The following is a 23,906-nucleotide window of genomic DNA, read 5'->3' as shown; positions in this document are numbered from 1 at the left end:
TACTCAGAAAAATAATTCGTAAGAAAAAAGGTTCGTGATACATGGCGGGGTCACGCTTCCTCTAGCTTGCTCTACCACGATACACGCGGTCATTTGAATTTGGAAAATTTTTGACAGTTATGTCATACAAACGATGCGATAGATATCGCTACATCTGTAAAATTAGAATACAGTGGTAGACGAAAGGCCGATAACCGCTAGAGACAGGACTGAGCGATTGGACCATAATAATAATTACAATCTATTCTGCTATTTAATCATAATAAATAAATCGAGTATCTATGGCGCTGTACCATTATCGAGCATCCGTAATTTAATTTTTACTGGTAGTTGTCGTAGAAATCTTGAGAGATCTTGAGTTTCTGTCGGCTCGGCTCTTCCAAATCGCAGGGCATCAACAGACTCTCAGTTACCTTCCCGTCTAGAAGATACTGCAGCTTCTGGATCTGACAGAGGCTGATCTTTTCTGGCTTGTTGAGGTCATGATGAGTGTTAGTCCTGTCTCGCTTGCCGTTCTTCCAGCCGCGAGAATATTGGAAGGTCTGCGCTGTGACTGACGACAGGGTGATCATGATGAGGAGCAGAGACAAGTTCTGTAGCATGGCGGACATTGTTTTTCCTTTCTTTTTCTTTTCTCTTCTCTGACTGTGTCCTGTCTTCCGGGCTCGAATGAGACTGTGGCTGAAGCTTCCAGTCGCACCCTTTTATACTCCTCTATCCTTTTGTGTGCATGAAATTGCTCTATTGAAGTGTGCTAATTATTGCCACAATTATAGTCTATTTCTAAATATAAAGGAATAGATAAGTAGATGTTTAGTGATTAAATAATAATTACAGACTGAAATACAATGTGATCGAAGATTATAGAGTACTAGACGACCCCCGCAACTCTCTTGCGTCGAAATAACTGCGTTTATAGCGCGGGAACCGTACATTATTTGGAGATAAATAGCATCCTAATATGTCCTCAGGACTCAAAATTTCGGCCACCTTCAAATTCGATTTCATTTTGTTTCAGGACAACAAGCTTTCTGTCTTAAAAATGAAAATCTTTAAAAAATCTGCACGTTTAGCATGACCATCCTGAAAAGATATTTATTTAAGTACTGACAGTAGAATAAAAAACACACAAAATTTTGTGAATAATAAAGGAAATAATATTATTGTGACTTTCGCATTACCTACCGTAGTATCACAATATATGGAGTAGTACCATGAAGCTAATACAAAGAGTAGTACCTACCGGCCATGCTTAGTCTAGCTGTAGTGTTATAAAAGCTTTGTTCACCAGGGTAGGTTCGTGTAGATACAGTGCTACCGTGCTTTACTGATACCAGCGTCACCAATCACCATAATGTCCCTTCTGCCTTAGACCTAAGATCTGACAAACCTTAAAAGCCATTTAAATTTTTTCACGGTGAGCTTACTCTGCCCTTCAAAATAATCTCCGCTTTATTACAATTCACTAAAGTTTATATTACCTCGATAGTTCGACTACATATTAAGTTTAAAGCCTTTAAGCATCTAGGTTGTGACGTTGAGTTGGGAATGTGTGTCGCGCAAGGAAGGTAGAGGTGGGGGCAGGTGAAAAGGGGGGCCCAATTCGATGATGCGTAGGCGCAGATTTGTCGCGTTTAAGCGTTGTAAGATATGGGTACTAGAAGAGAGTTAGTAAGAAGATAATTGACGAATGCATGACCATTGCTAGATCTACTATGCTGCTTTACTGTGTCTATAAGTTTTATGTTTTGTTTTCTTGCATTGATTAGAGTAGAGATTCTGACGTGGGAGAGCCATGCTTCGGCACGAATGGGCCGGCTCGACCGGAGAGATACCACGTCCTCACAGAAAACCGGCGTGAAACAGCGCTTCCGCTGTGTTTCGCCGAGTAAGTGAGTTTACCGGAGGCCCAATCCCCTACCCTTTTCCTTTCCCTACCCTCCCCTATTTCCTTCCGTACCCTCCCCTATTCCCTTCCCTACCCTCCCCTATTACCCCTTAGAAGGCCGGCAACGCACCTGCAGCTCTTCTGATGCTGCGAGTGTCCATGGGCGACGGAAGTTGCTTTCCATCAGGTGACCCGTTTGCTCGTTTGCCCCCTTATTTCATATAAAAAAAAAAAAGTTCTACTTTGGTAGAGTAGACAGTTTAGCCGCATGTTTAGTGCTCTGTCTAAGCTAGACGTAGACTTAATGTGTACCTAAGTATATTTTTGTATCCCTATCTATCACTTTGATAAACTATATATTACTTTGATAAACAGGTAGTATAAGAGGTCCCTATTTAAGAAAATGAACGCAAAAAAAACTTATTGGTTTGTTTGATGTGCATCGGCTTCTTATATTATGGATCATTATCCATAGACTGGGTTCACATTGGGTGGCTACATTGGGTTCCATTGAACCCAATGTAGCACTAGCTATTCTAGTTAGCTGAACCAATGGGAAACGCAGACCCACTGTAGTTATCCCTGTGGCCTGTCTTACCCACAAACTGCTTTCATAGCAGAATAAGTAAGACAGAAGCATAAAGGTCGTAGTTGACGGCGAATGCTCGGAAACTCAGTCTGTTAATGCTGGTGTCCATCAGGGCTGTGTGCTATCGCCTACTCTATTCATACTGCATATCAATGACATGTTACAAACCAACGGCATTCATTGCTATGCGGATGATAGTACAGGTGATGCTGTATATACCGGCTCCCCTAATATTTCTCGGCAAAATGTCACTGAGAGTCGAAACGAACTTGTGTCTAAGGTGGAGAAATCATTGGAGAAGGTCTCTGAATGGGGTAGACGTAACTTAGTCCAATTCAACCCCGCCAACATACAAGTCTGCGCGTTCACCACTAAAAAGTCACCAATGGTCGTTTATCCTCGTTTCGAGGGCACATTTTTAACCATCTCCCCTAGCATTGAGATACTTGGCGTCAACATATCGAGCGAAGTCCAGTTCCGATATCATCTTGAGGGTAAGGCCAAATTAGCCTCGAAGAAGCTTGGCGTTCTTAACAGAGCGAGACAGTACTTCAGTTCGGACCAACGCCTACAACTCTACAAGGCGCAGGTTCGGCCTCATATGGAATATTGTTCTCATCTCTGGGCAGGGGCGCCAAAATACCAACTGCTCCCTCTGGATCGTATCCAACGAAGGGCTGCTCGAATTGTTGACTGCCATAGTGTTTCAAACAGCTTGGACCCCCTGGAATTACGCCGAGATGTAGCTTCACTCTGCATCCTCTATCGGTTGTATCACGGGGAGTGCTCTGAGGAATTGTTCGGAATCATACCACCTGCAACTTATCGCTATCGTTCCACGCGAAAAACATACCATCCTCATCACCTTGATGAGTGGCAGTCTTCCACAGTGCGTTTTTCGCGTAACTTTCTGCCGCGCACTGTAAAACTCTGGAATGAACTGTCACCAGAAGTATTTCCGGACCGATACGACCTGCAAACCTTCAAGAAAAGAGCGTATTCCCTCTTAAAAGGCCGGCAACGCACCTGCAGCTCTTCTGATGTTGCGAGTGTCCATGGGCGACGGTAGTTGCTTACCATCAGGTGACCCGTTTGCTCGTTTGCCCCCTTATTTAATAAAAAAAAAGTTGATTACAGAATTTTTTGGCAGCACTTCGGAAATGAGTGACTGTAGGTAGGTACCTACATATTATAATAATATTATAATAATAGCTCCCACACCGGTTTCGGTGACGGTGGCCGGTTTCATTGAAACCAGGCCAGCTACGCAGGAGTAATTTTTAGTGCCCAAGTGTGTGCGCAGTACACAAGAGCACTCTATTCCTCTACTCTCATAACCCAGTGGGACGGAAGACCGACACGACCGGCGAGAGATCAGGCGCAGGACCGACTTTTTACATGCCCATCCGATGCATGGATTATCTTAATTGTCAATCAAGTGATCAGCCTGCATTGTCCTAACCAAACTTTACATTTAGAGTACAGTGTAAGTGCACCCTTTCCAAGCCACCTTTAAATATACTTAAATTATATTAAACCCTATACCTACCTTCATTTGATCCCCGAAAAGTAATGCTGATTCTAATAACTTAGTATCTTAATATTATGTTTAAGACTGGCAGCTACACTGGCAGCAACAATAAAAAATATTAAACAATACTTACTTGCACCAACTCATTGCTAAAAGGATACAGTAGGCGTACAACAATTATCCCCATGGTCAACAGTGTGACATGAGACAATATGCTAGCCCACTCCGGTAGCCCAGCCGTGGGCGGCATTAGCGTTTGACCTGGAAATTGTCTATTGTAATATGCAGACAGGGTCAAAATTAATTGTCATAGAGTGTGTTGGAGCATGTGTCAATTAATATTATGCTCATTAGAGAAAAAAAATTCGATGGCTTGTGATATTAATGGCGAGAGCCATAGCAACGCGGTTTTATTGTATAGTACAATAGTGGGTTTCGAATTTCTATACTTAACTCAATTCCTATCGACTTGACTTGAAGGTCTTGTCTTGACTCTGACTGACTGACTCCAAATCCCTGCCCATTAGGCTGCGTTTCCACTAGAGATGTGTTGCGAGGAATGTGTTTTTGGGAACCAATAGAATCGCTTCATTGACGTGAGCTTGTCACGACGTCGCTCAGCGCGGCGATGCTATTGGATCTTAAAAACACATTCCTCGCAAGTCGCAACACATCTCTGGTGAAAACACAGCCTTACACTGGCTAAGGCTACTGATGGAAAAAAAAATCAGGTTTCGCCAGGGCAGTGGAGGGTCGAAAACCTTCAAAAATGTGATCGTATAGTACTACAAAGACATATGTTTTGACGATTTTAGGTTACTTCTTCTTTAAGCTAAATATTTATAACGTGGGAGAGCCATGCTTCAGCACGAATGGGCCGGCTCGACCGGAGAAATACCACGGGCTCACAGAAAACCAGCGTGAAACATATATATTTTTAAGATGTCATGTACCATTTTGTGGTACATGACATCATTAATTTGTGCATTCATGCCACATAACAGCTTTGTAGGTCCTATATCCCTACAAACGACCATTACTACTATTAGTACTAAAACCGTGTGCCTAAATACCGCCTTAAATGCCGATGCTATCAAGCCCTTGGTACATTCAAGTTCAATCGTCTAGTCTCCCCCCTCCCTCCCCCCTGTGCACGCGGCGGAGAAATGGCGCGACCTTGTTTCTTGACCTACTGACGACGTCGCGGCCGCGCACCACGCACACACACACACAAACCGTGCACAGAATGGCACAGGCACACACAAAGAACACACATACAGGAAAACTACACACATAAATAGAGTAGCTACTATGGTAGCTCACACAGTGTGCATCAATAGCTCAATTCATGTGTCATAATTAGTGTAATTTTCAAATGTTTTGAGATATTAAGAGGAGTCCACACCGCCCTTTTTCCATACAAACGTTGTCCCCAGCCTGTTTCCTCCCTGGATAATGCTAGTAGAGTTATATTTTTTTTCCTGAATATCTACGGCCACTAATACAATGTCCCTATGTTTTCTTTTTTTTCATAATTTAATTATTAAATAAGATATAAATGTTCAAAAACCCAAAAAAATGGCCAGATTTTCCGTTGTGATCAAACATCCAGAAAACTGATTTGGCTAGATTATACAAAAAAAATAAAACATGGAACACAGCTCAAGCTTTTCTTTAATCTTTTATTGAAAAAACTACTTAAATCGGTTAAGTTTTGGAGAAGGAATCAGGGGACAACGAATCGTTGATTTTCCGCAGTTGTCTCTATCGCGTTCTGCTGTTCAGGCTTGAGGTAAGGGAGACAGCTATAGATATAACATGTACTTTTTTTCATTTCTCTAGCCCCTGGTGTATCCTCTTAAGACATTAGTCAGTAGCTCCGTAACAGTAGATTGGTACTTTGTAACAGCTCTATCAAATACCAATCTGCTGTTATGTTAGCGATATGCGGCAAATATTTTTTAGGAAAACCTATGATTTGAGTTTTATGGGGGTTTTTTTAAGAGGGCAAACGAGCAAAAGGGTCACGGTGAAAATCTGCTACCATCGCCCATGGGTACTCGCATCATCAGAAGAGTTGTAGTTGCATTGCCGGCCTTCAAAGAAAGAATTAGATCTCTTCTTGAAATTTTGCAGGTCATAATAGTCTGGAAATACTACTGGCGACAGTTCATTCCAGAGTTTGATTGTAGAGGAGGGATGAGCTGTGAACATGATTCAGTTACGTAATCTTAAATACATTTTGTATTCTTAGCTTACAATTACTTTGTTGGCTACAGGGATTTATTCATTGCTCAGTCCTCTGTTTCGTGGTCCAGCAGTGGTTTAGAGCACGGCTCTTGACTCGGAGGTCGTGGGTTTGATTCCCGCGTTGGAAACAATATATTGCTATTCCAAGCTTGGTTAGGAGTCTTAGGACAATGCAGGCTGATCACCTGATTGTCTGATAAGTAAGATGATCGATGCGTCAGATGGGCATGTAAAAAGTCGGTCCTGCGCCAGATCTTTTGTCAGTCGTGTCGATCTTCCGTCCCACTGGTTTATGAGAGTAAAGGAATGGAGAGTGCTCTTGTGTTCTGCGCACACACTTGGGCACGATAAAATTACTCCTGCGTAACTGGCCTGATTTCAATAAAACCGGTCACCGTCACCGTAACCGGTGTGGGAGTTATTATTATTACTCCTCTGTTGTTGATGACTATCGATCACATCAGCCTTGATTAGTTAATTTCATCTGTTCATCTATTTAATAGCTATAATGTTACAGATTACATAACACTAACAAACCCTATGTCGAGGTTCAAGAAAATATGAAGATGTTCAACATTGGATCATAAATTACTTATTAACTGCGAATCATATTGTCTCCAACCTACATAGTAAATAGTAGCCCATGGGCCATGACTGGCAGTATGTATTTTTAATTAGCAGCCTATCTCAATAACTGTAAGTTTTCGGCTCATATATCGTCAGGTAGGCCGTGGGTTCGATTTCGTGTTATATTATTTATCGCTAATAAATAATAACGGCTAGTTATATGCTGAAATGAAGGCGGGTAATATATCATGTTTTATGAGCATATTTTTGAATATGCGTATCACTTTTCATATTGGAATTTCGGAAAGTTCGTTAAAATTATTTTAGTGGTGACTTACGTAAGAGTTAATCTTTGGTTCAAATTTTATTTATTCGTTATTCATGAAAAATGGCGCATGATAATTGATAAGCTAGTGCAAGTTGGACTGATTGTATCTATAATATTTACACTAAAATAATATAACGAAGACTTGCGATTGCATCCATATGCTCAGACCAAAAAAAAACTTTTTATTTGGTCTGAGTTCATACGTATATAAAAATTCAATAAGTAGTTTTCCTAAAAGGTTGATTAAATATAAAAAAGCACATTTTACGATCCTTATACGACAACTTTTATTTTTGTGTTTTATTAAAACTATAAAATTATCTCCTTTTTGAATGAAACTATGGTAGAACTTTTGGGTTATTAGTTATTACATATTTCAGTTTACAGGAATCATGAGTCATGACTAAAGGTAGGCCGTTAATTCTTTTGAACCGATGATCCAATGTAATTAACTTGTATAGCCTTAAATAATAATAATAGCTCCCACACCGGTTTCGGTGACGGTGGCCGGTTTCATTAAAACCAGGCCAGCTACGCAGGAGTAATTTTTATAGTGACCAAGTGTGTGCGCAGTACACAAGAGCACTCTCTATTCCTTTACTCTCATAACCCAGTGGGATGGACGACCGACACGACTGGCGAGAGATCAGGCGCAGGACCGACTTTTTACATGCCCATCCGACGCATGGATCATCTTACTTGTCAGACAATCAGGTGATCAGCCTGCATTGTCCTAACCAAACTTGGAAATAACATGTTTCCAACCGGGAATCGAACCCACGACCTCCGAGTCAAGAGCCGCGCTTTATACCACTAGACCACGGAGGCGTTAAATATTTATCATGTAAATAGAAAATCAACTTGCTAATCATCTAAACGCTTGTGTTTCTTTATTTTCTATGGTTTTATCTTTTACCAAACAACAGAAAGATAAAATACTTTAACTCCCAAAAGCCACACTTCACGTATCTTTGTCGCCGTAGACACAAGTCTAGACAGTATACAGCAGATTATACATATAATCTTGTCATTGCACTCTTCAATGTTGTCGTCTGAAAATGTTACAATGACAATGTGTCAATTAATTATAGCCCCTCCACACGCAGCTGGCCATTGATCAACAAAGGTTACGTGTAATCTGATCTAGAATCTACGATATTATTTATTACTATATTAAGGAGTGGCCATTTTATTGGCAGCCGTAACAACTACCGGTACTCGGTACGGAGGCACATTTTAATATTTTTTCACTTATGTATAATAAAAGTAAAGGCTAGGGAATGTTTGCGGGAATTAAGCGGTATTAAATTGATGAAGTTTTGATGGCCGTCATATCAAATAATTGGAGAAATTGATCGGCCCCGGAAAAGGTCTGCGACATTGTCTATAATTACTCGTATTACTTAAATACTGCTAAAGTTGACTATAAAGTGGTGGCAGGCAGATGCAAACACCTGTCGTTTCTAAAATTTATAATTAACTAGCGACCCGCCCCGGCGTCACACGGGTATACAATATATAGCCACTGAAAAAATGATTATAATCGATAGCCTATGATCCTTAACGTGGTCTACTTCTTATCTGTGTCAAATAACATAAAAATTGCTCCAGTAGTTCGCAAGATAAGCCCTTTCAAATAATTTCTCCCGTTTTTTCCACATTCTCCTATTAGTCTTAGCGTGATAAAATATAGTCTATAGCCTTACTCAATAAATGGGCTATCTAATACTGAAATATTTTTTTAAAACGGACTAGTAGTTCCTGAGATAAGCGCGTTCAAGTTAGTCCTTTCAAATAATTTTCCCCGTTTTCTCACATTTTCCTCTATTTCTTCGCTCCTATTAGTCTTAGCGTGATAAAATATAGCCTTTCTCGATAAATGGTCTATCTAACACTGAAAGAATCATCAAAATCCGTTGCGTAGTTTTAAAGATTAAAGGGAACAAAGGGACATGAGGAGAAAAAAAGCGACTTTGTTTTATAATATGTATAGAAGCAACAAGCATGAGGTGAACCCTCTGTTTATTCGCCTATCATAGGGAAATATTTATTGGGATTCCAATTGAACACAAAAATTACAATCAGTTTTTATTTCAGTTTTCATTAGGCAATTCTCACAAAAATTCTGAACAGATGCAGAGCAAAACAAAATGTTTGGTCTGCTCTGCATATTCTGTGCAGGATGATGTACTTATACTGTATGAAGTATGCCATTACAAGTCACAACATAGCTTCATTTATAGGTAAGATAAGTCTAGAGTCTACTAACTAGACAATATATAAACTACAGGATGTAACAAATCATAATCATAATACTTAAGGGTGTGTTTGTGTTCCTTATAATATAGTTCACTGTGAAAATAGCATCGCTGAAAGAGCAATTTTTTTTTGTGATAATAGTGTGATGATTTTTTTGTGAGTCATAAGTTTGCCCATGCAATAGTTATTTTTAACACCGTAAATGTTTCTTACACCCTCTATATTTTGTGTAACCTATCAAAATTACCGCACCGAAATATTTTTACTTAGGTTGGGTTGAACCAGAGGCGTGGTTAAAGTTAAAGTTATGGTTATAGTTAATTTTACTGAAGCTACAGGTTGAGGGAATAAAAAATTTAAGTATCCGTAAAAATCAACAGGAAAAATATAACACTGTAAAACATAGTAAATTTTCAGATATGCGTATGAGCGGTGGTTAATAATGGCGTCCTTGGACGCCATATTTAACTTTAACCAAAGATTTGACATTTTGCTCTGTAGTTAAAGTTACAATTATAGTTAAAGTTAGTTGGTGCAACCCAACCTTAGTAAGTAAAAGATATTACAGTAACATCCTCGTGGATTACCATTATGAGTATCGTAAAAATTCAAAGTCAACGCAATAAAATATGTAACGGCACTTGTCCTTTGTTCCCTGAGTTGGTAAACTCCGTGTTGTTACTTTACAGCGAGCGGGATTCTTTCATGTTTTATTTTAAGTTTTTTCGATAAACTTACCGTTAGGATACAATTTAATGATCTGCAGTAAATGTTACCTATACTTTATTCAAAATAAATTTATCTGTACCACCAACACCGCAGCATCCCGATTTTATAATCGAAGGTGTTGGCGTTTTATTGTCGAGATACTTAAAATCCCGAGAAGGAACATAGGATACATTTTGTCCCGGGAAAATGTACGGTTCCCGTGCGAACGAATTTTGGCGCAATTGTCAAACTTGCTTTGTGTTTGTGACATGGGAGAGCCATGCTTCGGCACGAATAGGCCGGCTCGACCGGATAAATACCACGGGCTCACAGAAAACCAGCGTGAAACAGCGCTTGCGCTGTGTTTCGCCGAGTGAGTGAGTTTACCGGAGGCCCAATCCCCTCCCCTTTTCCCTTCCCTACCCTGTCCTATTTCCTTCCCTACTCTCCCCTATTCCCTTCCCTATCCTCCCCTATTACCCTATTCCCTCTTAAAAGGCCGGCAACGCACCTGCAGCTAATCTGGTGTTGCGATAGTTTGTTGTCATTATGGCGACGGAAGTTGCTTTCCATCAGGAGACCCGTTTGCTCATTTGCCCCCTTATTTCATTTAAAAAAAGTTGCGGGCGTCATAGCTAGTAGATTTAAATAGAGCCACGTCTTATAAAATTCGCTAATAAATTTTTTGTGGGAGTGAAATAATTATACAAGAGTAATTTACTAGTATTTTATACATGATGTAACAAAACTAAGTGATATATCTTTCAGCTCTGCTACTGTCGCATAGCGATTTCACAGTAATCTCTACATAAGGGACACACTAAAGTATTATTACTTAGTATTGTTCCGCTTTGTATAGATGTTACCTAAATAAATCTTCTTATATTACTTATATAAAATTCTCGTGTCACAATGTTAGTCACCGTACTCCTCCGAAACGGCTTTACTGATTTTTACCAAATTTTATGTGCATATTCAGTAGGTCTGAGAATCGGCTACTGGGTACTTTTTATATTGATAAGTGCATTTGTTGAATAAATAATAGTAAATTATTACAACTCGAGACTGACGGCAACCATAGTTTGTGCGACGGGATAGCGATGGACGTTGCCATGGTGACATACTTATTTAGTCACTTCAATAAAATAATACGGGCGAAATACTTTATATGGAATAAGAATAAGAATGGATTTATTTTTAGCATCACACAATACATTATAGTATAAACTAGCTGACCCGACAGACGTTGTCCTGTCTTGACGATTTAACCATGATTAAAATGAGTATAGCTCCATGCCAAATTTCATCAAAATAGATTAAATGGTTTAGGTGAAAATCATAGTTATCATCATAGTAAACTCACAGAAAACCGGCGTGAAACAGCGCTTGCGCTGTGTTTCGCCGAGTGAGTGAGTTTACCGGAGGCCCAATCCCCTTACCCCTACCCTATTCCCTTCCCTACCCTCAACTATTCCCTTCCCAATTCCCAAATTATCTATTTGTTGACTTCTGTTGTTCGCTCGACGATTCTGCATTGCCAACCGAGCTGTTTCACGGGCTGCTTCACTTTGCTCTCGTGATTGAGAAGCACGAAGTCGAGCCATACTATTGCGGCGCTGTTCACGTGCAATTTCTTGTTCTTCTTCAGTCCTTTCATTTGCAGTATTTTGTATTCTTCTTGCATTACGGCTTTGTCGGGAAAGATTCGATCGTCTTGGTCGCGGCATTATTAATTAAACTTCACTTCACTTCAATCCACTTGTTAATTATTTATTTAATAGAAATAGTTTTAATATTGATTTCTTACAAATATCAAATTGTCATCCATACGTCATTACATAGCTGTCATTTTACGTCAATTACATAGCTGTCATTTTCGTTTTGTTATTCCAAGTCTGATTCTTTTTTGTTATACCACGTTTTATAGTGACTGACGTTTCATGTCAAGTCACACAGGAACGCTGTCGAACGGGATAAAAAGTATCCTATGTCCGTCTCCTGGCTCTAAGCTACCTCCCTACCAATTTTCAGCCAAATCTGTTCTGCCGTTCTTGAGTTATAAGTGGTGTAACTAACACGACTTTCTTTTATATATATAGATATACAGTTCGACTATAATATTATAAAATTAACTACTACAATGCTGTCTGTCACCGAAAATTGGCCCCAGTTCAGCAAACGCAGCAAGCAAGCCCGCTGCACTGATTTTCTGCAGAGGCCAATGAGTGGCTTCACAACGCTTTAAATATTATACTAAACACAAAATTATTTACAGAAAAAAAATATCAAAGAAGTCAAGAACTAGCAAATTAATTTACAGAGTAGGTGTTGTTGTCTTAACTTTGAAAAGAGAAAAAAAAATACAAATTTGCCAGATGGTAAAAATTAAAAAATAAAATAAAACTAAAATGGTGGATTGACGTCTGTGGACTGCGTTACTAAAACGTAAATATGGCAAAGAAATGTTTGCCGGGACAGCTAGTACTTATCTAAAAGAACAGTAAGTATGCTAGTTGAGCTATCGGCTGTATGTGTGTCAGTGAGAGTGCGGCGCGGCGTGCGGGAACAGTTACTCCCGCGCACTTTTACTTTTACGTCCCGGCGGCCGGCGCAGGCGCAGCGATACAGCAATTTGCAAGATGGCGGTAAATTAGGTAGATTGTAAGATGGCCTCCTAAACGACAAAGTAGTTTCATATATAAATCTCAAGGTGGCGGCTAAAGCGAACTTGTAGAAAGCGATACACCAAATTCCTACTTGTAAGATGGCGGTAAATTAACAGGTAATAGGCTTCATAGGTGGATTGCAAGATGGTATCCCAAGGTACAAAACAGGTTCATAAGTAATCTTAGATGGCGGCTAAAACAAACGTGTAGAGATTCATACATTTTTTCTTATATTATGGCGTTGCAAAAAATAATAATTAATAAGTTGTCAGGGAGCAAATGTTAAAGTGGCGGCCCAAACGTTCATTGGGCAGCTTCATAGATGAATTTTGAGATGGTGTCTAAAAGAGCAGATAGAGCAGCATCATACAGCTCTTAAGATGGAATCCAGACTGGAACACACGTACAGAATAGTTTTACAGATGGATATTAAGGTGTTGGGCCAAACACTGGGCATCTCTATAAATTGAACTTAAGATCACGTCCTGAGAGAACAGGTACAAAGCAGCAGCTACATAGAAGTTTCCTCTTGGATTTTGACGAATTCGGGATCTTAATAAGGAGTCTTAAAAAAATTTAACTGCATTTGCAAAAAAATACGTGTGGCATTCAAGGACTGCCGCGGTAAACCTATTGCATAGCATTTTATCAACTTAAGCAATAATAATTTGCATTCGTCTAGTCGCACGTACACAAACACCGTGCCGAACGCCGCATAAAAGCTATGCAATAGCTTGTAAACCTCTCGATCAATTACTTACGTGTCACTTATTAATTACCTCTATAGCCTCTGTAACCTCTATAGCCTTAAGCATGGCGTCCATTACTCCCACAGCCCTCACAGCAAACAGAATGCATTTGATGTCCGTTACCACCGGTTCTGGTACTGGTTGGCGTGATTGTCCCAATATTTGTTTAATACTTGGGGCTATAGGCTTGTATAAGTTTGTATAAGTAAGCTTATTCTGAGAATAGGGCATTAGTATTGCACAAGTGCTTATGATGGGACTAGATGTTGCCCGTAGCATTTGTCAGAAGGAAATCTTATGTTTCCGAGATAGAACTATTCTATGTCCTTTCTCGAGATTAAAAGTTCTTCGATGTAATCGGTTTAGCGGTTTAGGTGTGAAGAGGTAGCATAATATATGGCAGACATAATATATTTATACTTAGTTAATATTAGCATGTATGTAGATTCTATAAAAATACGTTCTTTTGTCAGAAATATGATATCAGCTATTGATATTAATATTCATATCATACCATACTTCCAAACTATCTATCTGTTCCTGTAGATTCGGGAATAGACTAAAATACTATACGTCCACTAATACGTCGTGAACTACATCAGTAAGAAGACATCCCTCCACTTGAGGGTCGAACGTCTGCAGTCTCACCACAAGGTCAACTTCAGTTTCTTTGTGGTGAGAGTACCGACCTATCTTCTGTTGACCCTTGAAGCGAAGGAATTCTGACCGACTGGTGTGGTCTACCGAAGGTTCCGGGGGAGACTCCGGAATGAAGCGCGCGTCACGTCGCCGATAACATCGTGATAAAGTGTAGTTATTAAGTATATATAATTTATATGTATGTTAGTCATTAAGGTATATATTATATGGGCCTACGTAGCCTGATATAAATAAATAAACAAAAAAAAAGTTCTTTTCGTACTTTGACAATCTCCAGTTCTAGAATTAGGTACTCAACTTAGCTATATAGCTCTGAAAACATTTCATAACGAAAAACGCTAATTAAACCTCATCTTTAGTCGCTGAAGCATACTTACACTAAAAAATCTCCGAACCTGCACATCGAATACAGCAGCACACCTTAATCTTAAATGGCTACTTCAGTATTAAATTTAGTGACAAACAAGGAAACTGAACGCACAACGGTAGTATTCGTGGTATTTAGATTTCGGCGATCGGAGGTCAGTGGGACGATCGATGACGATCTGCGACCTAGTTTCGATCAATTCAATAAGATGACTCCACAGGTATTCCAATGACTTTCCTAGAAATATCGAATTAAAATAATGTAGTAATTATTGACTAGGCCCTAGTCACTAATGGTCAATTCAGACCGCAACGCGACGCGTAGATGCAATTCAAAATTTGTATGGATTTGACAGATTTGCATGACGTCTCACGTAATTGAAATCTGTCAACTCAGTACAAATTTAGAAATGCTTCTACGCGTCGCGTTGCGGTCTGAGTTGACCCTAAGACGTCATGACTGATGGCACAAGTGTTTATGTTAAAATTGTTAATCGATAGGTACTTAGATGTAGCACGCAACTCCGTTGCGCCAATTTATCGCGCGGGAACTCCTTTTCCGGGACGAAAGGCTCCTATGTCCTTTCCCGGGACTCAAAGTATCTCCATACAGCAAAATTCAAGAAAGAAAGCGTCTATTGTATTTTTATACTTAGGCGGTTGCAGATTTTGTTATTCGCTATCCCTATATTTTGAGTCTCGGGAAAGGACAATGAGATTTTATCCAAATCCAAAAAACCGGCGTGAAACAGCGCTTGCGCTGTGTTTCGCCGAGTGAGTGAGTTTACCGGAGGCCCAAACCCCTACCCTATTCCCTTCCCTACCCTCCCCTATTCCCTTCCCTTCCCATCTTTACCCTCCCCTATTACCCTGTTCCCTCTTAAAAGGCCGGCAACGCACTTGCAGCTCTTCTGATGCTGCGAGTGTCCATGGGCGACGGAAGTTGCTTTTCATCAGGTGACCCGTTTGCTCGTTTGCCCCCTTATTTCATAAAAAAAAATGACTTTGGGTGCAACGGAGCGAATATCAGTGTCAGTATACATTCCTCTATGGTAATATATTGTAATATCTTAGTATTTAATATCTGATAGCCGGCGCATGTTTACGGATGTGGCGCGCGTGCTACTGGCCCACTTTCCACCGCCCGTCCCGCTCGCACGTTGACGTCTCGCTCGCACTACCACGGTCAAGGTTGTAATGCGCCTTTTTTGGGAGGTGTTATCTGATAAGAGTGATAAGAGATGAAATGATAACTGATAAGTGATAAGATGTTGGTGTCATGATATTGTCAGTTTTCGGCATTAGCGGCCGAACTTAGAGACATTTATATGAGTATTTAACTTTACATTTATATGATTATTTAACTAAAAATCATTAAATTAAGCTTAATTAATTATTCCATTTCTCTAAGTGCGGCCACTAATGACCTATTTCGTTGAGAATTGCGATACAATCTAAACATAAACAAAACTCAAAATTCAGATTCACGGCTATAAAAATGTTCTAGAATAATATTATATAGAATAAGTTTACTCTTTTTTATAAAAAAAACTCATTCACTTACAAGATACAACACATTAATTTAGACAAAATTGTATTTTTGTTTACGTTTATACTTAAATGGATAAAATTATCTTTTCTCTTAAAATTCTAATTTTAAGAGAATTTATTATAATTTAAAATATTGGGTAAAAATTCCTACCACTCCTAATCAATGTCAATTTTCGTTGCAATAAATCATAATAACGGCTTATATTTCAAATAATTATGTACAATAAAATATTGATGTCAATATTATTAATAAATATTTCATCATTCTTTTCGTTGTCAATCCACAAATCCACAAAAAATTAAAGCAAAAACAATTAAATATTAATATATTATACTGCGGCTGTATGGCGTTGAAATCTTTTGTATGGGAAAATATTCTCTGGTATTTTTGACATCGTAGCATTCTGAAACTTTATTTTTTATTATTAAACGTGTAAAGAAAGAGAAGTAGTATATCAAATTATTACATTTTAATGCCTTTTAATTTATATAGAAAATTGTCTTTAAGTAAGTATGTTAATGATCTTAATCTACCTATAAGTAGAAATTGTACCAAAAATATATTTGTGTTTTTGTCTTTTGAAGACTTATACAAATTATGCTTTTTATCAGCTATCATGATAACCTGATCATAATGATAGGAATAGTTGAGACAGACGATCATGCTGTCTCGTTCTGAGTAAGTGTGTCACACTTAGCATAGCAACCCTGTGTTTAAAACTTTCTCATTCCCAGCGGCGGACATGAGAAGATACACATTACTTACCGTTCGAAAATCGACTCTACCTCCTTCTAATAGAGTTTATAATTAAAAACCAATCTAAAAAGAAGATACACTTTACTTACCACGGGAAAGTAGGCTCTATACCCTTGGAATTCGGTGTGTTATGGTGTGTGTATTTGAAATGTCACTATTGGGTTGAAGTTCAGCTGAAGGGCGCGCATTTCTCCAGCGCAAAGGGCGGCGTGGCCTTAAGGTTTAAGGCGCAGCGTCGATGACACCGATAGTTATGGTCACGGAACTACAGTAGCTCGAGCATTATTTTCATTTAGTATGGTTTATTTTTTAAATTAGTTATCTGTAGACCTTAAAAATATACTTTATTAAGTATTATTTAATAGTGTAAAAAATTGATAGTACTGTCTCCATTTTTGTAGAATTAGTATAATTGTAGAAATTAAAAAACCTACTAATCCAGCATTATTTTAAGTTTAAAATAATCATTTATTTTCTAAAATTAAACTAACGATAGGTTTTACAGGTTTGGTACATTTTAGTTTGTTATTTTCTGTAGCATGCAAATTATTTATTGGCTTCCAAAAAAGTATTTAAATCTATTATGTATGTGTTTAATGCAATATTTTTAAATTTATTTAATTTACCTAATCTAACAAGAAACAACACAAAAGTATATCTAAAACATCTGATTAATCTCTCATAAAAACCTCACTTCCACTTGTCATAATACTCATATGAAAAATCGGAACCATATTAATCGCCGGCAAGAAGTCTGTCGCATACAATGTGCGGTGAAATCACCGCGTAAACCACGTAAGTGGGTTGGAGAAAGAATCTCGCGCGACTACCGACAGCAGACAAACATGATGACAAGTTTATTTAAGCTAAAGGTCAATAAGATATTGATGATGGTTAGCCTATTTACTGTATGGGTGTTGAAAATAATATAATTTGTTTCTCCGAAAAGTACATTAAAATAATTAGTTAGAAAATACAATAGCACAAACTATAATATTACATACTAAGTTTGTGCTGTATTTTCCATGATACCTCATGGAAAAAACAAACATTGGGCAATTTTGGTAACTTAGACCCCTCCCAAATAAAAGATGTAAAAATATTATACTTGTGAGTTAGTAATTAATTTGGCTTAAAAATTATTTCGTTATGGGTCAACAAAATTATCTTTTCTATAAATTATGGCAAATTTATTGAAAATACAATATAATAAGTGCGCAAAAGAACGTTAATTTTACAACAATTATATGTTTTTGAAATATCAAATCAACTGATTGTTAATTAATCGGTCGGTCAACGAATTAATCACTTCGGCGTCGACAGCCGATGGCGTCACTGTTGCTGTTGCAAACTTCATTTTAATATAAACAGCTAAAAACACAGCAATTAATTATTTGCTAAATATATTTAAAAAATTAAATATACTGTCTGTCTGTCTAATATAATTGGTAAAATATGATGCTTAAATATTACTTGTAACATATAATACTCTGTTTTTTATGTTTTACAAAAAAATATGTTTCTTGTTATGTCAAAGATATAATAATGACTGCCTAAGTATTTTTTGTATATTTAACCAAAATTGCCTTTATATTTTTTTTTTACTTTTAAATTTAATACAACTGCATTTTATTAATGAAAATTCAATGTGATCAGAATTTTCATTAAAATAATAATTTGTCTGCTGTCGGTACTGTCATACGTTTTCTCCGCCCTGCACCTGCCGCAAAAACTCCGTGCACTATGCACAGCATACACACGTATACAGTACACACATATACACGTATACAGTACACACATTGTACGCCAGTTTCACATCCGACTTTCTTCCTGTGTGAGCTTACCACTTCACGGCTTTGTTCATCTCTCGACCCAAATTACTTTTCACACTTTTGTCTTCGTTTCGTTTGCGACCTCCGTAATTATATATTACGAGCTACAATATAGACAAGTGTACTATGTTAGATAGTTAATGAGACGTTAAACTTAATGGAGTATCTAGGTTAGCCGTGCTGTAAAGTTTCTCCTAGAATATGACAGTCATCGATGTCTGAAATGAAAGCCGTGTTAACAAAAATCTCAGTTTATTTTACATTAATTTACACTTATGCGATAGTGGAAAACCTCTCGAAAATATAACATTTGATCATTATTAACAATACGAGTCGTGTCCCCGCTGCCGGGGCTACGGAAACAAAGATTAACTCAAGGATTTACATGATAATTACAATATTACAGTTACAAATAAATACTTAGCCTACCTTACGACTACAAAGGTACTTTAAAGCCTACTCTGTGGGGAACGCCTAGTGTGAAACACTTTGTTTATGGAATTTATGGATATTTATTAATATTTATATGATTTATTTATATTTATGGAGTCTGGAGCGTTTCACAATCGCGCTTCTTACCCACAGCTCGTAGTCTGTTAACGCCTAGGCCGGTTGCGACGCACCTATGCTACTAAAATTCTTTAATTACAGAAAAATTCTAACTCGCAATGTACTAAACAGTAAGTACTTTACAAGCCAATCGATGTCTATTACAAGCTTATGCAAGCTTTATTGCGAGCTATTGTAAGCTTTATGGTCCAAACCCAGCCGTACACTTCATACAAATATATCTATGTAAAGCTTTGTGTTTTGTCCCGTAATTTGGACAGGAGGAATTTTCTGACGCAGTCGCAACCGGCCTGCACATAACACGGCGTCCCACTACGGTATAAATGCAACAAGATTTAGTGTAGCAATTAATAATACTATTTCAGGGTTTTCAGCTGCCCTAAATAGATTGCGCAAGAACGGATCGCCGCTATTAGACCGAAGTTTTTCATCGCTTCCCGGACGCGCCGGTTCCGCTCGCATGCACCCGATTACTCGCATTTTTCCACCAATTAAAAGGGTTTAGGTATAATACGCTGTCCATTCTACACTGTTGCTACTCTATGTTCTAATTTTTTTAATATATAATGCGCCTAATTTTGAGTTACACGATCGGTATCGTTTTCAAGATTAAATGGATTTTAGATTTTGACGTGGATTTTTTAGAAGCGGATAAATTTTTCAATGTAAAATTGAAGTACTGTAGTAAACTGTATTTTACAGTTCATTATTATTTACACTGAAAATGATTTGCGATTTGTGAAATAGTTACAACTTTATTTTTGCGACACCAATAAATACTTAAATTATTAAATATACAATAAATTATGTTTATCTACACATTACTGGAAGTATATGCTTTATGAATATTAAATTGTTTAAGTATAATTATTTGCTGCGAAAATATTATATTTGCCTAATTTTAAAGCATTCGAAAACTTGAAAGGATATTCTTTAAAATGATAAAAAATAAGGCAACGTCTAACTACAACTCTAGAAGAAAAATATTCACAAAAAATAATAAGAAGAACTTTCTTCGTGTCTAATTTGACCTATATTATTGTGATGATACGTTTGTGACGTCACAGAAACGTAAACAACATACATTATATTTACTAGCCTCGTTTGCTTTGTCTCAATAGTCAATACATACAATATACAATAAGCTACCTAACATACAACTGACTACGATAAGGTAAACATAGTGGAATGGAAGATTTCATGGAAACAAGTTGAAAAGGTAAGCTACTATAAAAGCTTAGAATATGTTGCATTCATTTCAAGTTTATCCTTCGTCTAGAAGCGAAAAATTTTAATCGTTAATTTGAGCAAAATGTGCCTCTAAGAATTGTTTAATAAATACAAGAGCTCGCCCGCGCCCCTCACTCCCCTCCCTCCGCGCATCCCGCACGCGCCAACAAACAGGAAACATAAAAACACCTCCCCGCAACGATATAAAAATATTATCTACAAGAAACAATATGGATACTTAAAACTAGTTAACATTGCACTTTTCCTGTGTTACTACAAAGTTTCCGAGTAATACGTTAATGAACTTAAGTTACATTAGTAATATACAAGACAGTCAGTGGGTCGCGCACACACGGCGGCACCTAGTCCCGGCCGATCCGCTTGTGGATCTGCTGGTGCTTGATGAGGTGCGCCTTCTGGCGGAACGCTTTCGCGCACACGTCGCAGCGGAACGGCTTCTCGCCCGTGTGCGTGCGCAGGTGCACCTTGATGTTGGACTTGTTGAGGAAGCCGCGGTTGCAGATGCCGCAGCGGTGCACCGGCTTCTCCTTGCCCAGCAGCCCCGACAGCTCCGCCGACGCCGACGCGAACGACATAGACCCGCCGTGCACGCCGCCGCCCGGCTGCTTGCCCTTCGCCCGGCTGCGCTTGCTCCGATTGGGCGTGCCCGTGGTGGTGTGCGCCGGCGCATAGCCCAGCAGCCGCTCCGGGCTGCAGGGGCCCTCCGACTTGAGACCGAGCGCGTAGTGCGAGTAGCGGCCGTCGAGCAGCGCGCCGTCCGTCGTGGACACGGCGTTGCCCGGCGGCGACGACGTCGAGATCGCGTCCAGCCCGTAGCTCGTCGAGCTCGGCGCCTCGCGCTTCACGGGTGGCCCGTTCTGCAGCCGGCTCTGCAGCATCGGCATGTAGGTCTGCGACAGGATATGCTGCAGCGTGGAGCCCGCCTGGCCGAGGTTCCGCGGCAGGAAGTCGGAGCTCCGCGTGAACTGGCCGGAGTCCTTGCCGAAGTCGAGCCCCTGCGGCTGCGGCGGCGGCGAGTCGGGCACGCCGAACTCGGCCAGGTCCTGCGGCACGATTTTGTCCTGCTGGCCGCACGCGCCGCCGATCCACGCGTCGATGTCCATCCAGGAGTCGCGCGAGTCATTGCGCTCGGGGTCGTCGGGCTGGCCGGGCACGGTGGTGTCGGCGATCGCGGACCCGATGATGGCCGCGATGTCCTCGATGGAGCTGATGTCGTCGAACAGCTTGGTCGGCGGCGAGCACGAGGCCGCACACGAGTCGGCCGCGCCACCCGCCCCGGACTCCGCGTAGGGCTTCGGCGCTGGCGCGTCGAGCGGGAAGGGCTTGATGTCCTCGAGGTCGGGCGGCTCGGAGTCGGCGGCGCACGTGGAGGAGGAGACGACGTCGTGGTCGGCGTAGCCGCTCGGCGTGGGAAAGTTGTTGTTCTCCTCGGGCAGGCGCTGCGCGATGGCGTGGAAGTGGTGGCCGGAGATGCCGTTGATGGAGAGGTGGCCGGTGTAGCCGGTGAAGGGGGGCAGCGGCTTGAGCTCGGCGAGGGGCGGGGGCAGCAGGGAGTCGAGCAGCTCGTGCGGCTGCGGCGGGTCCAGCTTGGGATCGAGCCAGCAGGCGCTGAGCAGCAGCTCGTCGCCCGCGCCCGCCGCGCACTTCATGCCGCGCCTCACCGCCACTCCGCCATACTTGGACGCCGCCACCCTGCCGGTGCCGCGAGATCTGCAACAACACACGCACACATATAAAACGACTCTTCTGTTTCTTACACACATTTCTTAGATGAATGAGTAATGAAACTATATATTTTTGAAATCTGGTCACAACCGAAAGAAATATATGCTACTTTATTTCTAGGCGAATTAATAATTGTTTTATTTTATTAAACTTTCAGAATTTACTGTTTTACCAAATGACAACAGTAGAAAATATGTAAACAATCTTTCCTTTAAAGTAGGTGAATTGCTAAAGAAACCGTTCCAACGATTTGAGAGTTACAACTTAAACCTACTCCACTTAAGCTTCAAAAATGTGGATCATTCGGAACATCAAAATAATATTTTTAGAGTTAAGTATAGACGTAAATAGACATGGTATAACGCAGCGAAAAACATAGTGAAATCATTTGTCCTCTTTAAGGGTTTTCAGAGTCATTTTGTAATTTGAGGAGGCATTGTTGGCACAAGTAAGAAACGTAAATTTTTCTTGTTTGATGTTTCTTTGCATACTTTATACCATATTCAGTAATTATATCCTTTAAGGTCTTAAGTTGCATAATCAGATTCTAATGCTTAATGGACCTTTTGGAGTTTCGTAAGCGGTTATGCTACAATAATTGAAGCAAGCTATTGATCGCCAACATCATATACTATGCCACTCTACCCCAAAAGGTGGTATCCTAAAAGCATATACGTTGAATCTGACAAAATGTTTTCTGTAAAACCAACGAGCCGTTACAAATACGTATCGAAAAAGAAAAAAGATAGAGTTTCATTATTTCCAGCATTGTACACACGACAAAAGATAATGTCGACATAAACGTTGCTAAAAACTCAATTATTGATTAATTTAGTAGGTTGAGTGCGAAATCACGTCTGCAGTTTCAGCCGCTCCGCTTCAGTGGGCATCGATGTTGCCGACATTTTTATTCTAATATACAGCAAAACCGTTTCCTTATAATAATTTTGCAAGCGATTGCTCCATCTATAATTGTCGTGCGTTTTGTTGCGAGGCTGTGACTAAATCGACTGTAGTACATGCAAACTAGAGTTAGATTTAACTAATGTAATGTGCTGCACGAAATTACAAATGTTTTTAAATGCTTCAAGTCTGAAAGGCTCTACACGTTCATTTTTAAATTCCATCCAGAAATTTATTTATAGGTGGATCTATGCTACTTGTTTGTTGTCAAGTCAAGTTAGTGGTGGGCTGTGGCTGAGGTTGACATAATACGAACAAATTACGTATATCCGCACTCCGTAGTCAGTCAATGAACTACTGTTTCTGATAATACTATTTCCAGTTTCCTATCAGGAAATATTATGAATATTATGAAATATTATGTCTGCCTATAAAATACAGTTATTGCCGTATTACCCATATTTTGATAGACAAGTTTTGTTGTATTTGCTTCTAAATTTTTTAAAAATATACCAAAATTTTAAGTGAGTCACGTTTGAAATTCAAACTAGTAATTTTACAATTATACTTTTGACCTAAAACCAACAAAAACTTGCACGCTACAGAAAGCATGTCAAAATTATAATAAAACAGTTGGTATGTAGCGGGTAACAGTAAATAATACAGTAGGTTAATGCTGAGCAGATAATTCTAATGCTATTCTGTATAATCTAGGGTTTAATTACTTAGTGGTGACTTAACTAGATTATATTCGCA

The 23,906-nt window shown here is 39.5% G+C and overlaps 2 protein-coding genes across 2 annotated transcripts in view; both read right to left on the bottom strand.

The window, feature by feature from the left end:
- Positions 1 to 320: 320 nt before the first annotated feature.
- LOC121729472 (pro-corazonin-like) lies at positions 321 to 611 on the bottom strand. The gene has a single exon (XM_042117995.1). It carries the CDS (start codon positions 609 to 611, stop codon positions 321 to 323), a length of 291 nt encoding a protein of 96 aa, XP_041973929.1.
- Positions 612 to 20,696: 20,085 nt separating this feature from the next.
- Positions 20,697 to 23,906, bottom strand: part of LOC121729444 (ichor) — a 53,026-nt gene continuing 49,816 nt past the window's right edge. Inside the window, exon 3 of the mRNA XM_042117961.1 lies at positions 20,697 to 22,232. Within this exon, the coding sequence (XP_041973895.1) occupies positions 20,864 to 22,171 (1,308 nt within the window). The 5' untranslated portion in view covers positions 22,172 to 22,232 and the 3' untranslated portion in view covers positions 20,697 to 20,863. The remainder of the gene's footprint in view (positions 22,233 to 23,906) is intronic.

Source organism: Aricia agestis, chromosome 8, assembly GCF_905147365.1.
Source record: "Aricia agestis chromosome 8, ilAriAges1.1, whole genome shotgun sequence".
NCBI classification, from domain to species: Eukaryota; Metazoa; Arthropoda; class Insecta; order Lepidoptera; family Lycaenidae; genus Aricia; species Aricia agestis.
The sequence above is the reverse complement of the archived record's forward strand: the minus strand, read 5'-3'. Positions and strand labels throughout refer to the sequence as shown.